The sequence below is a fragment of the Convolutriloba macropyga genome, unplaced genomic scaffold (genome assembly GCF_964194025.1).
Source record: "Convolutriloba macropyga unplaced genomic scaffold, txConMacr16.3 SCAFFOLD_6280, whole genome shotgun sequence".
In the NCBI taxonomy this organism is placed as follows: Eukaryota; Metazoa; Xenacoelomorpha; order Acoela; family Convolutidae; genus Convolutriloba; species Convolutriloba macropyga.
The window spans coordinates 1-12743 of record NW_027452156.1 but is presented as its reverse complement, the minus strand read 5'-3'; the positions used below and the strand labels follow the sequence as shown (position 1 = coordinate 12743).

At 59.2% G+C, this 12743-nt stretch overlaps 2 protein-coding genes across 2 annotated transcripts; one reads left to right on the top strand and one right to left on the bottom strand.

The window, feature by feature from the left end:
* Nucleotides 1–630: 630 nt before the first annotated feature.
* On the top strand, nt 631–5979 carry LOC142357254 (uncharacterized). The gene is made up of 8 exons (XM_075408903.1): nt 631–1037; nt 1244–1343; nt 1643–2743; nt 3188–3379; nt 3509–3741; nt 3859–4054; nt 4240–4431; nt 4645–5979. The coding sequence occupies exons 1-8, from the start codon at nt 811–813 to the stop codon at nt 5947–5949; spliced, it is 3546 nt and encodes a 1181-aa protein (XP_075265018.1). The 5' UTR covers nt 631–810; the 3' UTR covers nt 5950–5979.
* An 899-nt stretch (nt 5980–6878) lies between these two features.
* LOC142357255 (uncharacterized) lies at nt 6879–9166 on the bottom strand. The gene is given in 5 exon segments (XM_075408904.1): nt 6879–7256; nt 8057–8299; nt 8301–8434; nt 8506–8608; nt 9041–9166. Coding segments are annotated over 5 exon segments (984 nt in total).
* Nucleotides 9167–12743: the final 3577 nt, after the last annotated feature.

Below are 12743 nucleotides of genomic sequence, written 5' to 3'. Positions count from 1 at the left end.
ACATGTCAGTCAATCTACAAGCTTCCCATTGGAGAGTTGGATACAAGGCGGTGGTGCCTTCGATAAGAGAGGCTCGTGTGGTGTGCACCCACTCGACTCGAGCTCCTAGCTTGCGCTGGCCGCTGCCCAGTGCAACTGGCCATCCATCTGGATTTATCAGTATAGCACGAGTGGGTAGGTACCTGGGTAGGTACCTGGGTAGGTACCTGGGTAGGTACCTGGGTAGGGTACCTAGGACCCTACTCGTACGGTACCGATCTAGCTATCACGGCCCGCCAGCCAGCGGCCAGCGCTGATCGTACGAGTACTGTACATATAATATCATGACGTACACGGGGCGAATTCACGTGTGTGTACTGTGTACTGCACGTTCGTATCCCCTCGCCGGACGTATCCTAGTATTTATTTACTACTCGTACGACTCTAGTACGGTACCATACAGCGAAAGCGTAGATAGGATAGGTGACTAGAACAATACTTCATGAGATGACGGAATGCTGCATTGCATGCTGGTGCACACCACGCGAGCTCTGCCTCTCTAGTCTCGAAGGCACCTCCGCCTGGTATCCAACTCTCCAATGGGAAGCTTGTAGATTGACTGGCATGTGCGACTCGAAAGACATGGCGCTTGCTTCTGCTGTAAGTACGCACTGAGCCCCAGCTCGGACAAAGCGGGCGGGTATATCCTTAAGTAGAGGCGTGCTCACCAGCCGACATTAGCCCGGCCGGTGGCCCGCAAGCGAGCAGCGTTCACCCAAGCTGTGTCTGCCCCGGCCTGACTCGCATCCAGTTGTACGAGTTGTGGCAGCCATGCAGCAGCCATGCTTGGTCCCAGGGTGCCCAGAGGTGCTCTTAGGGTTGCGTGGGCGCGCTGTGCAATTCTGCCGCTCTCACCGCAACGCTCAGGCGATAGAGATCGACGGGGAGCCGTTTCGCTACTGCGCTTCTTGCCTGACGCTACACCCCACACACGAGTTCTCTGCTAAACAACACGTTTGTCAAGCCAAGGAGTCCTCCTATGTGCGAGGAATTCAGAAGTGAGTTTGTCCGTCCCCCTTCCCCCCTCCCAAAACACGTGGAGCACCCTCCTCGTGGGCGTGATATCTTGCTGACATTTGGGGCTATCCTCTGTCTCTTCTGCCTTGAACTCTCGCTTACTCTCTTCTCTTCCCTCTCTCGTGCTGCTCCGGCCATGTGGTCCGACTGACCCTTGTTGGCTGCACTGTCATTCGGTGGGCAACAGCCGCTTGCAGCAGCTTCAAGGAACAGGGCAGGGCTCTGCAGGACATACGAGCGCAACCCGACTGGACAAGATCGCTGCGTTCCGCCGGGCAGTTGTGCAGGTGACACAACACGCTGTCAGTGTACCTCTTGCAGCCTCCACGTGTGTATCATTGATTGTCACGGGCAGGGTTTCGCCGGGCCCATGCACACACTCAAACGCACACTGATCACACGCACGCACACACACACACACACACGCGCGCAAGCAAGCTCGTCTGACATCAGGTTTCGATTGGGGACGGGGGCAAGCCGGGCAGATTGCAGTATGACGCCCTGTAAAAGGTGTCGGCTGAGCAGCGCTGCTATGCCTGCACACTCTTTGCTGCTGGGAATCAAACGTGTGGCTGTCGTTATGCAGTTCGCGTCTCAACTGCTGACATCAATCCAAGAGGCCGACGACGGCAAGCAGGTGTGGGGCTCGGCAACAGCGTCTTTCCTCAGAGCCGAGACTCGCACCGCAAAGGCGGTCCTCCCCGTCCTCTACTCTGCTGCCTGCTACGCCCTGGGGCCGACCAGGCCCGAGACCTGGGCGTCCCTGGCCATGGCCTTCTCCCTCCTCCACCTCCTCGCTCCATACATCCACCGCTGCCACTACGCACAGCCTCTGGGCGAGGTGCGGCAGGTGGCAGCGCGGCCGGGTCTCGCCATCTCAGCGCAGTTTCAGTTCCTGGACCCCGACCAGGACGCCAAGTACGAGGACTTTGTCGCAGGGTCTGCCCCGCCTGTTATGAGTGCGGGCTCAGTCGGTCAGATGGTAGGGGTGTCCTCCTTTGTGGCAGCCATGGCGCAGCCGTTGGCTTCAGTCTTCTCACGCAGTTGCGTCCTGCTGTTCCTCGCCCTGCTGGCCTCGGTATACTTCCCCGCGAGGCTGCGGGCATTGGCTGCTGGGAACCGGCGCCGGTGCCATTGGATGGACAGCGCCACGCTCATCTTGAGCGAACTCATGCTGCTCCTGCCGGGGGTGTACGCATGGGTGACAGGCGGCAAGAGCTGCGGCGTCCCGTCTGCTTTCTTCTCTGCTGGGTATCAGGGCTTTGGGTCGAGCCTGCTTGCGTTTCAAGCGGCGTCCTCCTTGGTGCTTGCCGTCCTCTTGGACGGGCCAATCTTCCATATGGTGCTATCAATCGGCCTCGCAGCGCTCTTTGCTGTGCCGGTCCTCGTCATGGGTCCGTGGTGCCTTGAGCTGGAGACCGGCGGAAAGCTGTCCAACGCGCATCTGTCACTGTCGTTGGCTGCGCTGCTGGCGTGTGCCCTGGGGTCTGTGGTGATGAACGTACGGCGCGAGAAGGCCCGCATGCTCCGCTACCTGACCAACCTGCCGGCCAAGCAGGCCACCCCGCTGGATGGGAGAGGCTTCTATGAGGGCAGCCAGCACCTGCTGCTTGCGGTCAAGATGGGGGACGTCACCCCAGCCCACCTGCCCTTGAACCTCCGAGAACGGATTCTATCCACACTGGCGGTAAACTGCCGATTGCCGCACTTCTCTACGCTACGGCACTCTCTCTGTCTCTGTCTCTCTGTCTCTCTGTCTCTGTCTCTCTCTCTCTGTCTCTCTGTCTCTGTCTCTCTGTCTCTCTCTCTCTCTCTCTCTCTCTCTCTCTCTGTGTCTCTGTCCCTGTCTCTCTCTCTCTGTCTCTCTCGCCCTCTTTCTCTCTCTCTGTCTCTGTCTCTGTCTCTGTCTCTGTCTCTGTCTCGCCCTCTTTCTCTCTCTCTCTCTCTCTCTCTCTCTCTCTCTGCTCCCCTGCACCCCTCTTCGACGGCTCCCTCCTCCATCACATGCCTGGCTACCCCTGCCCCCCCCCCCCCCCCCCAGTCCCCCGTTCCACACAGCCTGAGCCCCTGGCATTGTCTGTATCTCGGTGTGTCGCTTGCTGTGACGTTTCCCTCCCCCAACGGCATGCAGGTTGTGCCTCAGTCTATCACTGGGGTCATCCGGCCCGGCTGTGTGCTGCTTGGCCTTGATGTTCGCTTCCGCAACTGGATCGAGAAGCAGGCTGCGCTCAGGGCCTTGCTGGCCCATAGCAGCTGGAGCGAGACCCTGTTGTCTGGCTCACCGTCGGCCATAGATGTGAAAGTCCAAGGCTCACTGTTCAGGGTAGCAACTCACAGCTGCCGTGGCAGAAATCTCTGTCAGTCTGTCTGTCTGTCTGTCTGTCTGTCTGCCATCCCCACCTTTCCCCCGTCTATCCATCACCGGCTCAGGCCACTCTGCATCACCGTGCAGGTGACCGACGGACGTCTCCGAAGTCAGACTCGGAGCGGCGAGGATGAACCGTGTATCACATCGGTGGAGCCAATAGCGCGGCTGCCGTCGTGCGAAACACTGACCGTTGGGCTCCCGAGCCTGGGCAATCGCAGCTTCAAGGTACTCCTGCGCTGCGGCGGTCACTACCACGAGCTCGATGTCTTGAAGACTGTCCCGGCAGGGAGCTGTGAACCGTTGACAGTGGTTGCCAGGTGAGCACTCTGGCCCAGGAATATCTTCCTGTGCCCACCTGGCTGTCACGCTGACCGCCGGCCACGGGCTCTGGCCCTAGCGACTGACAGATGCCCCCACACCTGCCGGTGCTGCAGGCTGCCAGAAGCTGTCGGCAACGGCATGGGGTGGTTGGAAGTGATGCCGGACACCAGTGATCGGAGCCTTGCAATTAGTGAGCCGTTCCCCGTCCTCTTCACCTCAGCGCGGGCGGTCGCGGAGGAGCTGAATAGAGTGCTTCCTGCGAGCTGGGCGGGCGGTACCTCCAGGGCATCCCTGGCTGGGCTGTTGAGTGTGAGTGCCATGCTGTGCAGCCCCATTCTCTTGCCGTGAGGGACCCGTTGACAGCTTGGCGGGTGTGAGGCTGTGAGGGGGAGGACGATTACGGCCGGCAGCAAATGGGGATTGCATGGGATGAGTGATCGGTGGCCTCATGGTCCCGCCGTTGGTTCCTCCGTCCCCCCCCCCCCCCCTGACAGGACATCTCGCGCTGTTTGCACGAGGGAGCTGATGCCGCACCCGGACTGCTCCTGTTTGTCACAAAGCTGGGCATGACCGAGTGCTTTAGGCATCTGGCCACCAGCCGCACGGCGTTGCAGAAAGCAGAGCTGCAGGGGCAGGGCCTGCTGGGCACCGCGGCTCTCTCCGGGTCCGCAGAGATGGTAGAGTTGGTGGGTGCCCCCACCCACGCTGCTGCCGATCCGCAACGGTTGCCAGGCGGTGATGATCAAGGGACGGCATGCTCTCCCCACTTTTGTCCCGCCGCTTGCTCCTCTCTCAGGCAGTCCACCTCTCCTCATTGTCTCTGCCGCAGCGATACGCAGTCAGACACCCCCGCTGCAGCAAAACCCCTGACGCTGCTTCTTTGTGCTGTCCGGGCCCAGGTGATATCCACGCTGGAGATGCACCGCCTGCCTGTGAACCCATGCCGGCGGGCCCCCGATGCCAGGGGGTACTCTGCGCTTCACTGGGCAGCGGACGCTCCAAACCTTGACCTCGTGTACAGGCTTCTGCTTGAAGTGCCGTGCCCGGTCACGGCCTTGAAGGGCTGCGCGGCACGGGGCTGTGGAAAGACTCCGTCGCAGCTGCTTGCGGAGCTTGGCCCTGCGTTTGCCATCAACGAGGCCATCCTGGCAGGGCTCGTGGATCCCAGCCATCCCGGCAACCAGCAAGCGTACGACTCCCACCCCCAGGACTCACCGGCTACAAACCCGGCAGCTGCTTTGTGGGGCTCTGGCGTGGCGGCTGTCCTTGGACGGCACCCGGCAGCAACGCACCTGGGGCTGCTGTTGCTGTACTTTGCCATGCTGGTGCAGCTCGGCTGGCAGGATCCCCTGACGTGGTGGACTGTGGCCGTGACCTGCGTGTCTCTGCACGGTGTGATGCCGTACATTTACTGCGAGCTATACGTGAAGGACCTTGAGAGGGTGCGGGGCATGGCCGCAGAGCACGGCTTGGCTGTGTCCCGGAGCATGAGGTTTCTGAACGCTTCGGTGCAATGCAAGTACGAGGACTTCGTCGCTCGCCGGGCCTCGTCTTGGCTTGTTTTCAGCAACGCGGTGACGGCGGTTATCCTGGCAGCCCCAGCTGCAGCCGGCCGCCTGTTTGAGCACTGGGGCCTGTGGTACTACATCCCGGCACTGGCAGGCAGCGTAGTCCTGCTGCCCCTGTTGAGCTATGCCGTCCTTACCAAGCGGGTGCGGATGTGGTGGTGGCTCGAGCTGGCCATCAATTCGTACAGTGCCGTCCTGGTGAACCTCCCTCGCATGTACGCCATGGCCGTAGGCGATATGGAGCACTGTGTGGTGCCGTCTTCACTGCTGCTTAACGCAGGCAACCCCTTGATCGTGGGGTTCGTGCTGGTACTTAGCACGTTCCCCATGACCGCAGCCTCTGCGATGGTCCCTCAGGCGCCGGGCTGTCCCCTCCACGTCCCGACAGAGGCTTTGTTCACCCTCTTTGTTTGCTCTGGCAACAGCCCTGCCGTGTGGTGCATCGAGTCCATGACAGGGCCCGGCACCGCGCTCAGCAATCTAGGCAGCGCCCTGACTGTGATTTACTGCCTCTGGTGGCGGTTGCTAACGTTGGGGGTCCGGCTGAGAGGCGAGAACCAGAGTCTGCGGTCGTTCCTGGCCTCGGACGATGCCCGCAACGCCGCCAGCAACAAAGGGGCAGAGGAGGACCGCTGAACAATTGCCAAGGGCGCGCGACACTGAGAGAATTACCAGGCGGGTCTAGCTGGAGTCAACCTGCGCCGTGCTGTAAGCATCGGTTCCCTTGGCTCTGCACTCTCGGGCGGACGACCGGCCGGCCCATGTGCAAAACACACAGCTATCTTCATTCCTTGCCGCCGGTCTGCAATTCCGCATGCGGTGGCGGGCATAGCTCTCTCTGCACCCTACCTACCCTACCCTACCCTACCCCTCCGGCCGCTCAGCGGAGCCTGGCCTTCGAGACTCGAACCTCGGCTCGAAAGAATGGGGCAGGAGTTTTTCGGCCCACCTTCTCCCAGGGGTGAAAACAAAAAACACCCCCGATGAGCATGAACTCTTGTTCTGTGTGCGCTCACAACAGCATGCAACACATGCACATGGGCAGGCACGAGCAGCAGCGTATAGGCAGTAGTACAGGCACACAGTATGCACACAGCAGCTTGCTTGACCCAACGGCATCTGAACTGCATAACAAAATGTGCATGCAGCTCTGTCTCCACCGCATAGTTGGAAGCTGCACAGGAGCTACAGTACAGCACCAACACCTGGGCATCAGCTGTGGCGTGAGAACAGCGGCGAGTGCCTAGGGCACCCTCTGCGCTAGCGAACAGTACTACCCGTTGAAAATGCTGCTGTGGGCGCGCAACAGGCAGCGTCCAGCGCGCAGTGGCCGGGCGCATGTCAACGCGTGCTGATGCAGATAGAGATTATATACAAGTATCGTAATTAGAATCACAACTCTCGGCCTTTCATGGAGTTCTCCGCCACGCCGCAGTGAGTGGAGGGCGGCTCTTTCCCCAATGGCTGAGCGACAGTGTCACCGCATCTGCTTGATGGGAGGCATGTGGCCGGTGGCACTGTCGCGGTACCACCCAGCGGCGACTTCGTTTGTCCGCAGTAGGCTTTCAAGCTGACAGGATGGCCTCCTTCCTGCTGGGGCCGGTCAAGCGCACTTCCCTGTCCTCGGGGACCGTGGCTGCTGCCTTCCCAGCTGTCTTCTCCAGCTGGTGATCGCCTTTGTTCACCCATGGGAAGGAGGCACAATCGCTGACGCCGCACATGTTCTTCCCCCTCACCATCCAGAAGTAGCCCTCCATGCCCCAGGAAGTGCCCCACGAGTTGCGGATGATGTAGAACGGCACGCCGTCCTCCGTGTCAGCGTACCCGACCACCACCACAGCGTGGTTGACAGTGCCGGGGCCTGACCTACACAACGGGGCCTTGGTCTTGGCGTCGTAAGAGTCGTACACACCGTGCTTGTAGAGCCGGAAGTCGCTGACAACCTGTTGACCATTGCGGCAGGCACACGGCCAGAGTCTCAGGCCAGTCTCAGCATCAGGCAGCACAGCCTTTTGCCTATACAGCGGCCGATGGAACAGCTAAGGGAGGGAGGACATCTGGCAGGGCACCGAGATTGGCCTGCAGATGCTGCAGGCCTGCAGCTGCTTGGCTCACAAAGCAAAGACAGGTATCTGATGCCCAGGAGATAGTGCAGCGCGGTGCTTTACTTTGGAAAGGAGCGGCAGAGAAGCTTTGGAAAGCGAACCGCTCGCTCACTCGCTGACTCACTCACTCACTCACTCACTCACTGAAGAGAGAGAGAGAGAGAGAGGGAGGGAGGGAGACAGGGAGGGAGAGAGGCAGGAGAAGGAGCGTAGGAGGAGGGACTGTGGCAGCAAGCTGAAGACAGAGAGATACAGAGAAAGAGAGCCAGAGAGAGAGAGAGAGAGAGAGAGAGACAGAGAGACAGAGAGAGACAGAGACAGAGAGAGACAGAGACACAGAGACAGAGACAGAGAGAGACAAAGGCAGGGGGAGGAGGGCAGGAGGAGGGGCTGTGGCAGCAAGCCGATGACAAGAATTCACAGTTGCTGCGGAGTGTAACCAGCGGAAGGCATGCACAGGCTGTTGTGAATATACACAAGCACTTGGCTGCAGATCACAGCCATTGAGATTCCGCGGTCCTTGCGTCTGTCCATCTGTTTCCGCTTCCCTGAGTTGCACTGTCTGATCCACTGTCTGCCAGCTGGCCGCTGATCCAGGCTGTATGAAGGCTTTGGAAGGCGTGACTGGGCTTGCATACCTCGAAGGCAATGGCCACAGGGCCAGTGGTGGCAACAGCCTTGACAATCTCATCCTCGTCATAAGCAGTGACGTTGAACACTCCACTGACAGTGGCGCCGATGGTGTTGGGGTTCTTCTGGCATTTTTGGTCGACAGCCTTGTAAGGGTATGACTTCTCAGTGTCGAGCCCTCCTGTGAAGCGCAAATACTCAAAGGCGTGGGAAGGGAGGCCTCCTGCACACCCCTGGTTGTCGAAGTCCCCCTGCACAGTCCACCAACTGCTGCTCGCTCAGGCCGGTCCACTCACTGCAGTCCAGGCTGCAGAGGGCAGAGGGCAGGGGGCGCTCGATCAGATGACAGCTGGAGGAATATCCCAGTGTTGTATATACAAAGTTTACTGCAAGAGTCCAGCAATACCAGATAGGAAAAGAGAGGGGAGCTGTTATCGGGGGGGGGGGGGGGGGTGGCTTGCAAGTGAGGGCAAGGAGGAAACTGCAAGTGTGAAGCGGGGGAGGGAGAGGGAGAGGGAGAGGGAGGGAGGGAGGGTACCACCTCGCATCACCGAGGGCACCTGCAAAAATGATATCCCGGCACAGCTGTGCCAGGGAAACCTGGGAGTATACGAATAGAAGAGGGGGGGGGGGGGGGGAAGGGGGGGAGGACCGGGGTTGAGGCCAGGGAAGGGATAGGATCCTTTCGGGGGCGGAGCATGCAAAACAGGGGTACGGGGATGACATACCCGTTTGCAATGCAGTGATGGGCCCTCGAGTGTCCCAGATGTGCTGAAAGTCCAGCAGCTCCCGCAGTGAGCCTGGCAACCAACCCGCAGCAGCGAGATGAGGGCAGCCAATATGCAGGCAGCTGGCTCTTCTACGTAGGCGCCTTGCTAAGAAGGAGTGCCAGGTACACACTGGGCCTCAAGGACAGACAGGCAGATGCACACGTAGCAAGAACGGGCTAGGGATAGCTCCCTTGACAAAGAGTCACAAGCGTGCACACATACCTGGTTCTTGACCGGGGTCACCACACCCTTTGTGCGCCAGTCAACGGCTGAGGGCATGGCGTTGGCAGCGGGCGTGGGAAGCGGTCCGCTGCTCTTGTGTGTGGCAGAGCAATTCTGCGGGGTCATGAGCCTCTGGGAAGCGAACTCCTCCGAGGTGATGTCAGCAAAGGGGCCCGTCCAGTCCCATGGCATACGTGGTGAGGCCGCTGTGGTAGGCCAGGTTATGAGCGTTAACGGCCGCAGCGTTGGCTCGAAATACTTCGAACCTTGCCTCATAGTCGTAGGAGGCGTCAGTAAGCCCGGCCCCCTTCTCCTTCTTGCCTTGCTGCTCCAGCCAGTCATTGAACCGGGCACGCAGGCCCTCCACGTTCTCCAAGTTGACAATCTGGGTGGGCAAGCACGAATTCAGCATCGTGGGAACGCCTCAGGGATACGAAAAGTGATAGGAGAGGTGCGAGGCTGGCAGAGAGGAGAGAAATGATAGCCATGATCTGAGAGGTAGACATACGAGACGTGAAACAGGAGACGATCAGTGTGTCGACCATGGAGCAGTGACCAGCACGAGATCGAGGCTGGCGCCCAGGACAGTAGTCAGAGACAGTGGAGAAAGAGCGGGCCAGGAGGCGGTACTAATCAGCCACCTCCTAGGCTGGATTCATCGAACCATGGCAAGGCTTATCTCCGATTGCCGGAACCTGTTTACTGAGCGTCTGCGGTTGTTTCGCGTTAAACGGCAATCCAAGTACGACCTCGATTGCAGAGAGAAATGTATGTCGCAGGGTTCCCAAGAAAAAGCAGGTAGGAGCCGGGCCGCTCCTGCCCACCAAGTGCGTGCCGCGTGCTCGCCAGAAAACGACAAGCAACAAGTCTGATAGTTCTTGGACCTGTCGAGATACGCCTCCAGTTCACGACACCGAAAGCGGAGTTATCGCGAAGGCCATACTACTTTGGACCGCATGACTCGTGTCAGCCTCAGGTACCTTCCGTTCTGGATGGTTGATCATCGGTTTGTAGCCACTAATTATGAGCCATTTCTCTACTATGGTACAGCACCCGGCCGGCTTCCTGCCCGGCAACTCCGCCATTTTCTTCTCCATCTGTCTCCTCAGGGAAACAGATGGAGGCTATCTCACCACCGTTTCGGACCGAGATGTGTGGTTCTGGGCAAGGGCCGAAGTAACAGACCCACCTCGGCGTCCCACGAGTGTGCGTTTACACCAAGGCCGATGCACAGCACAAGGCCGACAGACACCAGACGCATGGAAACATGTCCCGTGGAAATCATGTTGAATATCTGCGCCCGAACCATGATCCAATTGATTTGTACACGCACATTCGGTTTCATTTCATCCTGGGATGCACTCAGTGGCAAGTTGGGTTGGCAGCAACGTAAACTCGGTGGTGCTGCAGGAGCTGATCCGTCACAGCAGGAATCAGTCGGGTCATAGAGACTTGCGACAGCGAGTTGGGCCCGGCAAGCCTGACATACCGGATCACAACTCTCCGCGCCCAAAAGAAGGCTAAAGAGGGGCAGATATCGTCGCGAGAAGGACAAATCCTGGACGTGTGGTCTGCCGGTCGCTGAGTCAAAGCGAGGTGCGATGTTCTGTCCGATGTTGTAAGGACATGCCGATTGCTGAGTTCCCATAGACCCAGACTCCATCAATGCCATCCATGACTCTCAGACACAAGCGTCACGTGATTCACATGGAGTAGCCCACATGTCATGAGATCCCGGACATGTGCGGTACATCGCGTACCTCACGTACCATGTACTAGAGTACGTGTTAATTAGTGTTTACTGTTTCCCCCTCGGCCACGTACACACCCGTCCGGGGGCTGGGGAGGTCTCGACACACAATCACGTCCTCAGTCCACACAAACACAACTAAAAAAGGGTGCATGAGCAGTTAGCGCTGATGATGACACTCTGTATGACACTGCACAGGATAGAGAGTAGCAACACCTTGCACAGTACACAAAACATCACTGACAGGCAACACATCATCGATCGCTGCACAGACCAAAGCATGGAATCGATCTCAGCAGAGGTGCACAGCTGCTATCGAACCGCTCTTCGTGCTGCAACACTCTCACACCTGTCGAAAGGCTGAACGTTCGAATTTCGACTTCAACCATTGCGAGGCGTGCACGTCTGCCTCACAAGCATTCTTTGTCCCGTGTCATACCACCGCGTGGCAGTGCCTGCACACGCTGACTGTTGCGTCCCGCGTGCGGAGGGCTGAGAAAGTGGAATGGTCTCAGTCTCGGTGGCTTGCCATGGGAGGGGGCGGGGTGGGGTGGGAGGGGGGAGGGGAGGGGCTTCTACACTCAAGCAAAGATCAGAGACTTGGCTGGTGACTCATTTTGCGTGGCGTTGGGCACGAGGGGTGGACGGAGCCGAACAGGGATTTGTGTGCAGCCCGCAGATCGCTGCAATCCCGGGGTGTGATGGAGCGCCCGACAGCAGCGGCGCCGCACTGCCAAGGGCGGAGGGCATGGGCTAGCGGCGGCAGGGGAAGAAATGGGAGGCAGACGGAGGGTGATGAATCTGCGAGCCTTCCACATGTGGTGTGGAACAATGGCTTCCGGCTGTCAACGGGTGGCAGCAGGGACGCGCAACAGCAACCCCTGGGCGGATAGGTAATAGTACTAGGTCTCTAGTGTTTAAATACATACGGTGGCTTCTCCATCAGCACACAGACACGGATTGGGCCATACACTGTCTGGTGCACTGGGTGCCACACTGCGGGCATACTCACAGTGAGCTGAAGGTAGCAGCGCCTCTCAACGGCAGCTCTGTCGCCTTTGCTGCGCGGTCTGCTAGTCGGCCTTGGCACCAGCCGGAGTTGCCGAGTCCCATCCAATGCAGCCCTTGATGAGCTTTCCCACCCGGAAAGCGCTGGCAAAGACGAGCGAGGCAATGAGCGAAACACACATGAAACCCCATGGGAAGGGGAGGTTGTTGAGGAAGGGGTAGGGGAATGAACCGTTGGCATAGGAGCAGGCCAGGATGAGCGCGTTGTAGGCCAGCACCAGCACCAGGCTCAGCTTCTCTGCCAGGGGGCTGAAGGAGTGTGGGGACAGCAGGAGGTGCACCCACGCAACCATGGAGTTGAGGTTGTGGACGGTGAACCCGAGCCACGGCGGCCGCTCGATGTCGCCGCCCTCCACTGCGCCGTCGTGCCCCTGGCTAATCCTCACAAGATGAAACATGATCGTCACCACGTTGGCAAATCCAAAGGCCACTGACGACAGCACGTCCGCTGAGTCGCGCACCCACTTGCCGTGCCCGCTTGCCAAGTTCTTCCGCTGTGGTGCAGGACGCATGAAGCAGGACGGTGCAAGCCGCAGGCAAAGGATCAGAATCGGGCCGTGAAAGAAATTTCTGGATGGATGCCGGAGACGCAGGACAACCGGGAAATGACTGTGCAGTGAAAGGGTCAACGGGTCCAGCTGATGTGCGCTAGGATGCTGCAAGGGTCCGAGCAGTGAGCGTCGCAGAGCTGGAGATGAACGCTCGAGCACGCATACACGGAAGAGAGGGAGAGGCAGAGGCAGAGAGAGAGAGAGAGAGAGAGTTTGACCTTATGTGTGGATGGGCTTGTAAGGCCTATGGCTAAGGCGTGCGTGCATGTGTGTGTGTGTTTTGTGTTTGTCTGTGCGTGTGTGTGTGCGTGTGTGCATGTGTGCGATGCATGCA

Coding starts and splice junctions, on each gene's coding strand:
- LOC142357254 (XM_075408903.1), top strand. CDS start 811: ATGCAGCAGCCATGCTTGGTCCCAGGGTGCCCAGAGGTGCTCTTAGGG. Junction 1,038..1,243: donor TATGTGCGAGGAATTCAGAA/GTGAGTTTGTCC, acceptor GGTGGGCAACAG/CCGCTTGCAGCAGCTTCAAG. Junction 3,742..3,858: donor CCGTTGACAGTGGTTGCCAG/GTGAGCACTCTG, acceptor CCGGTGCTGCAG/GCTGCCAGAAGCTGTCGGCA.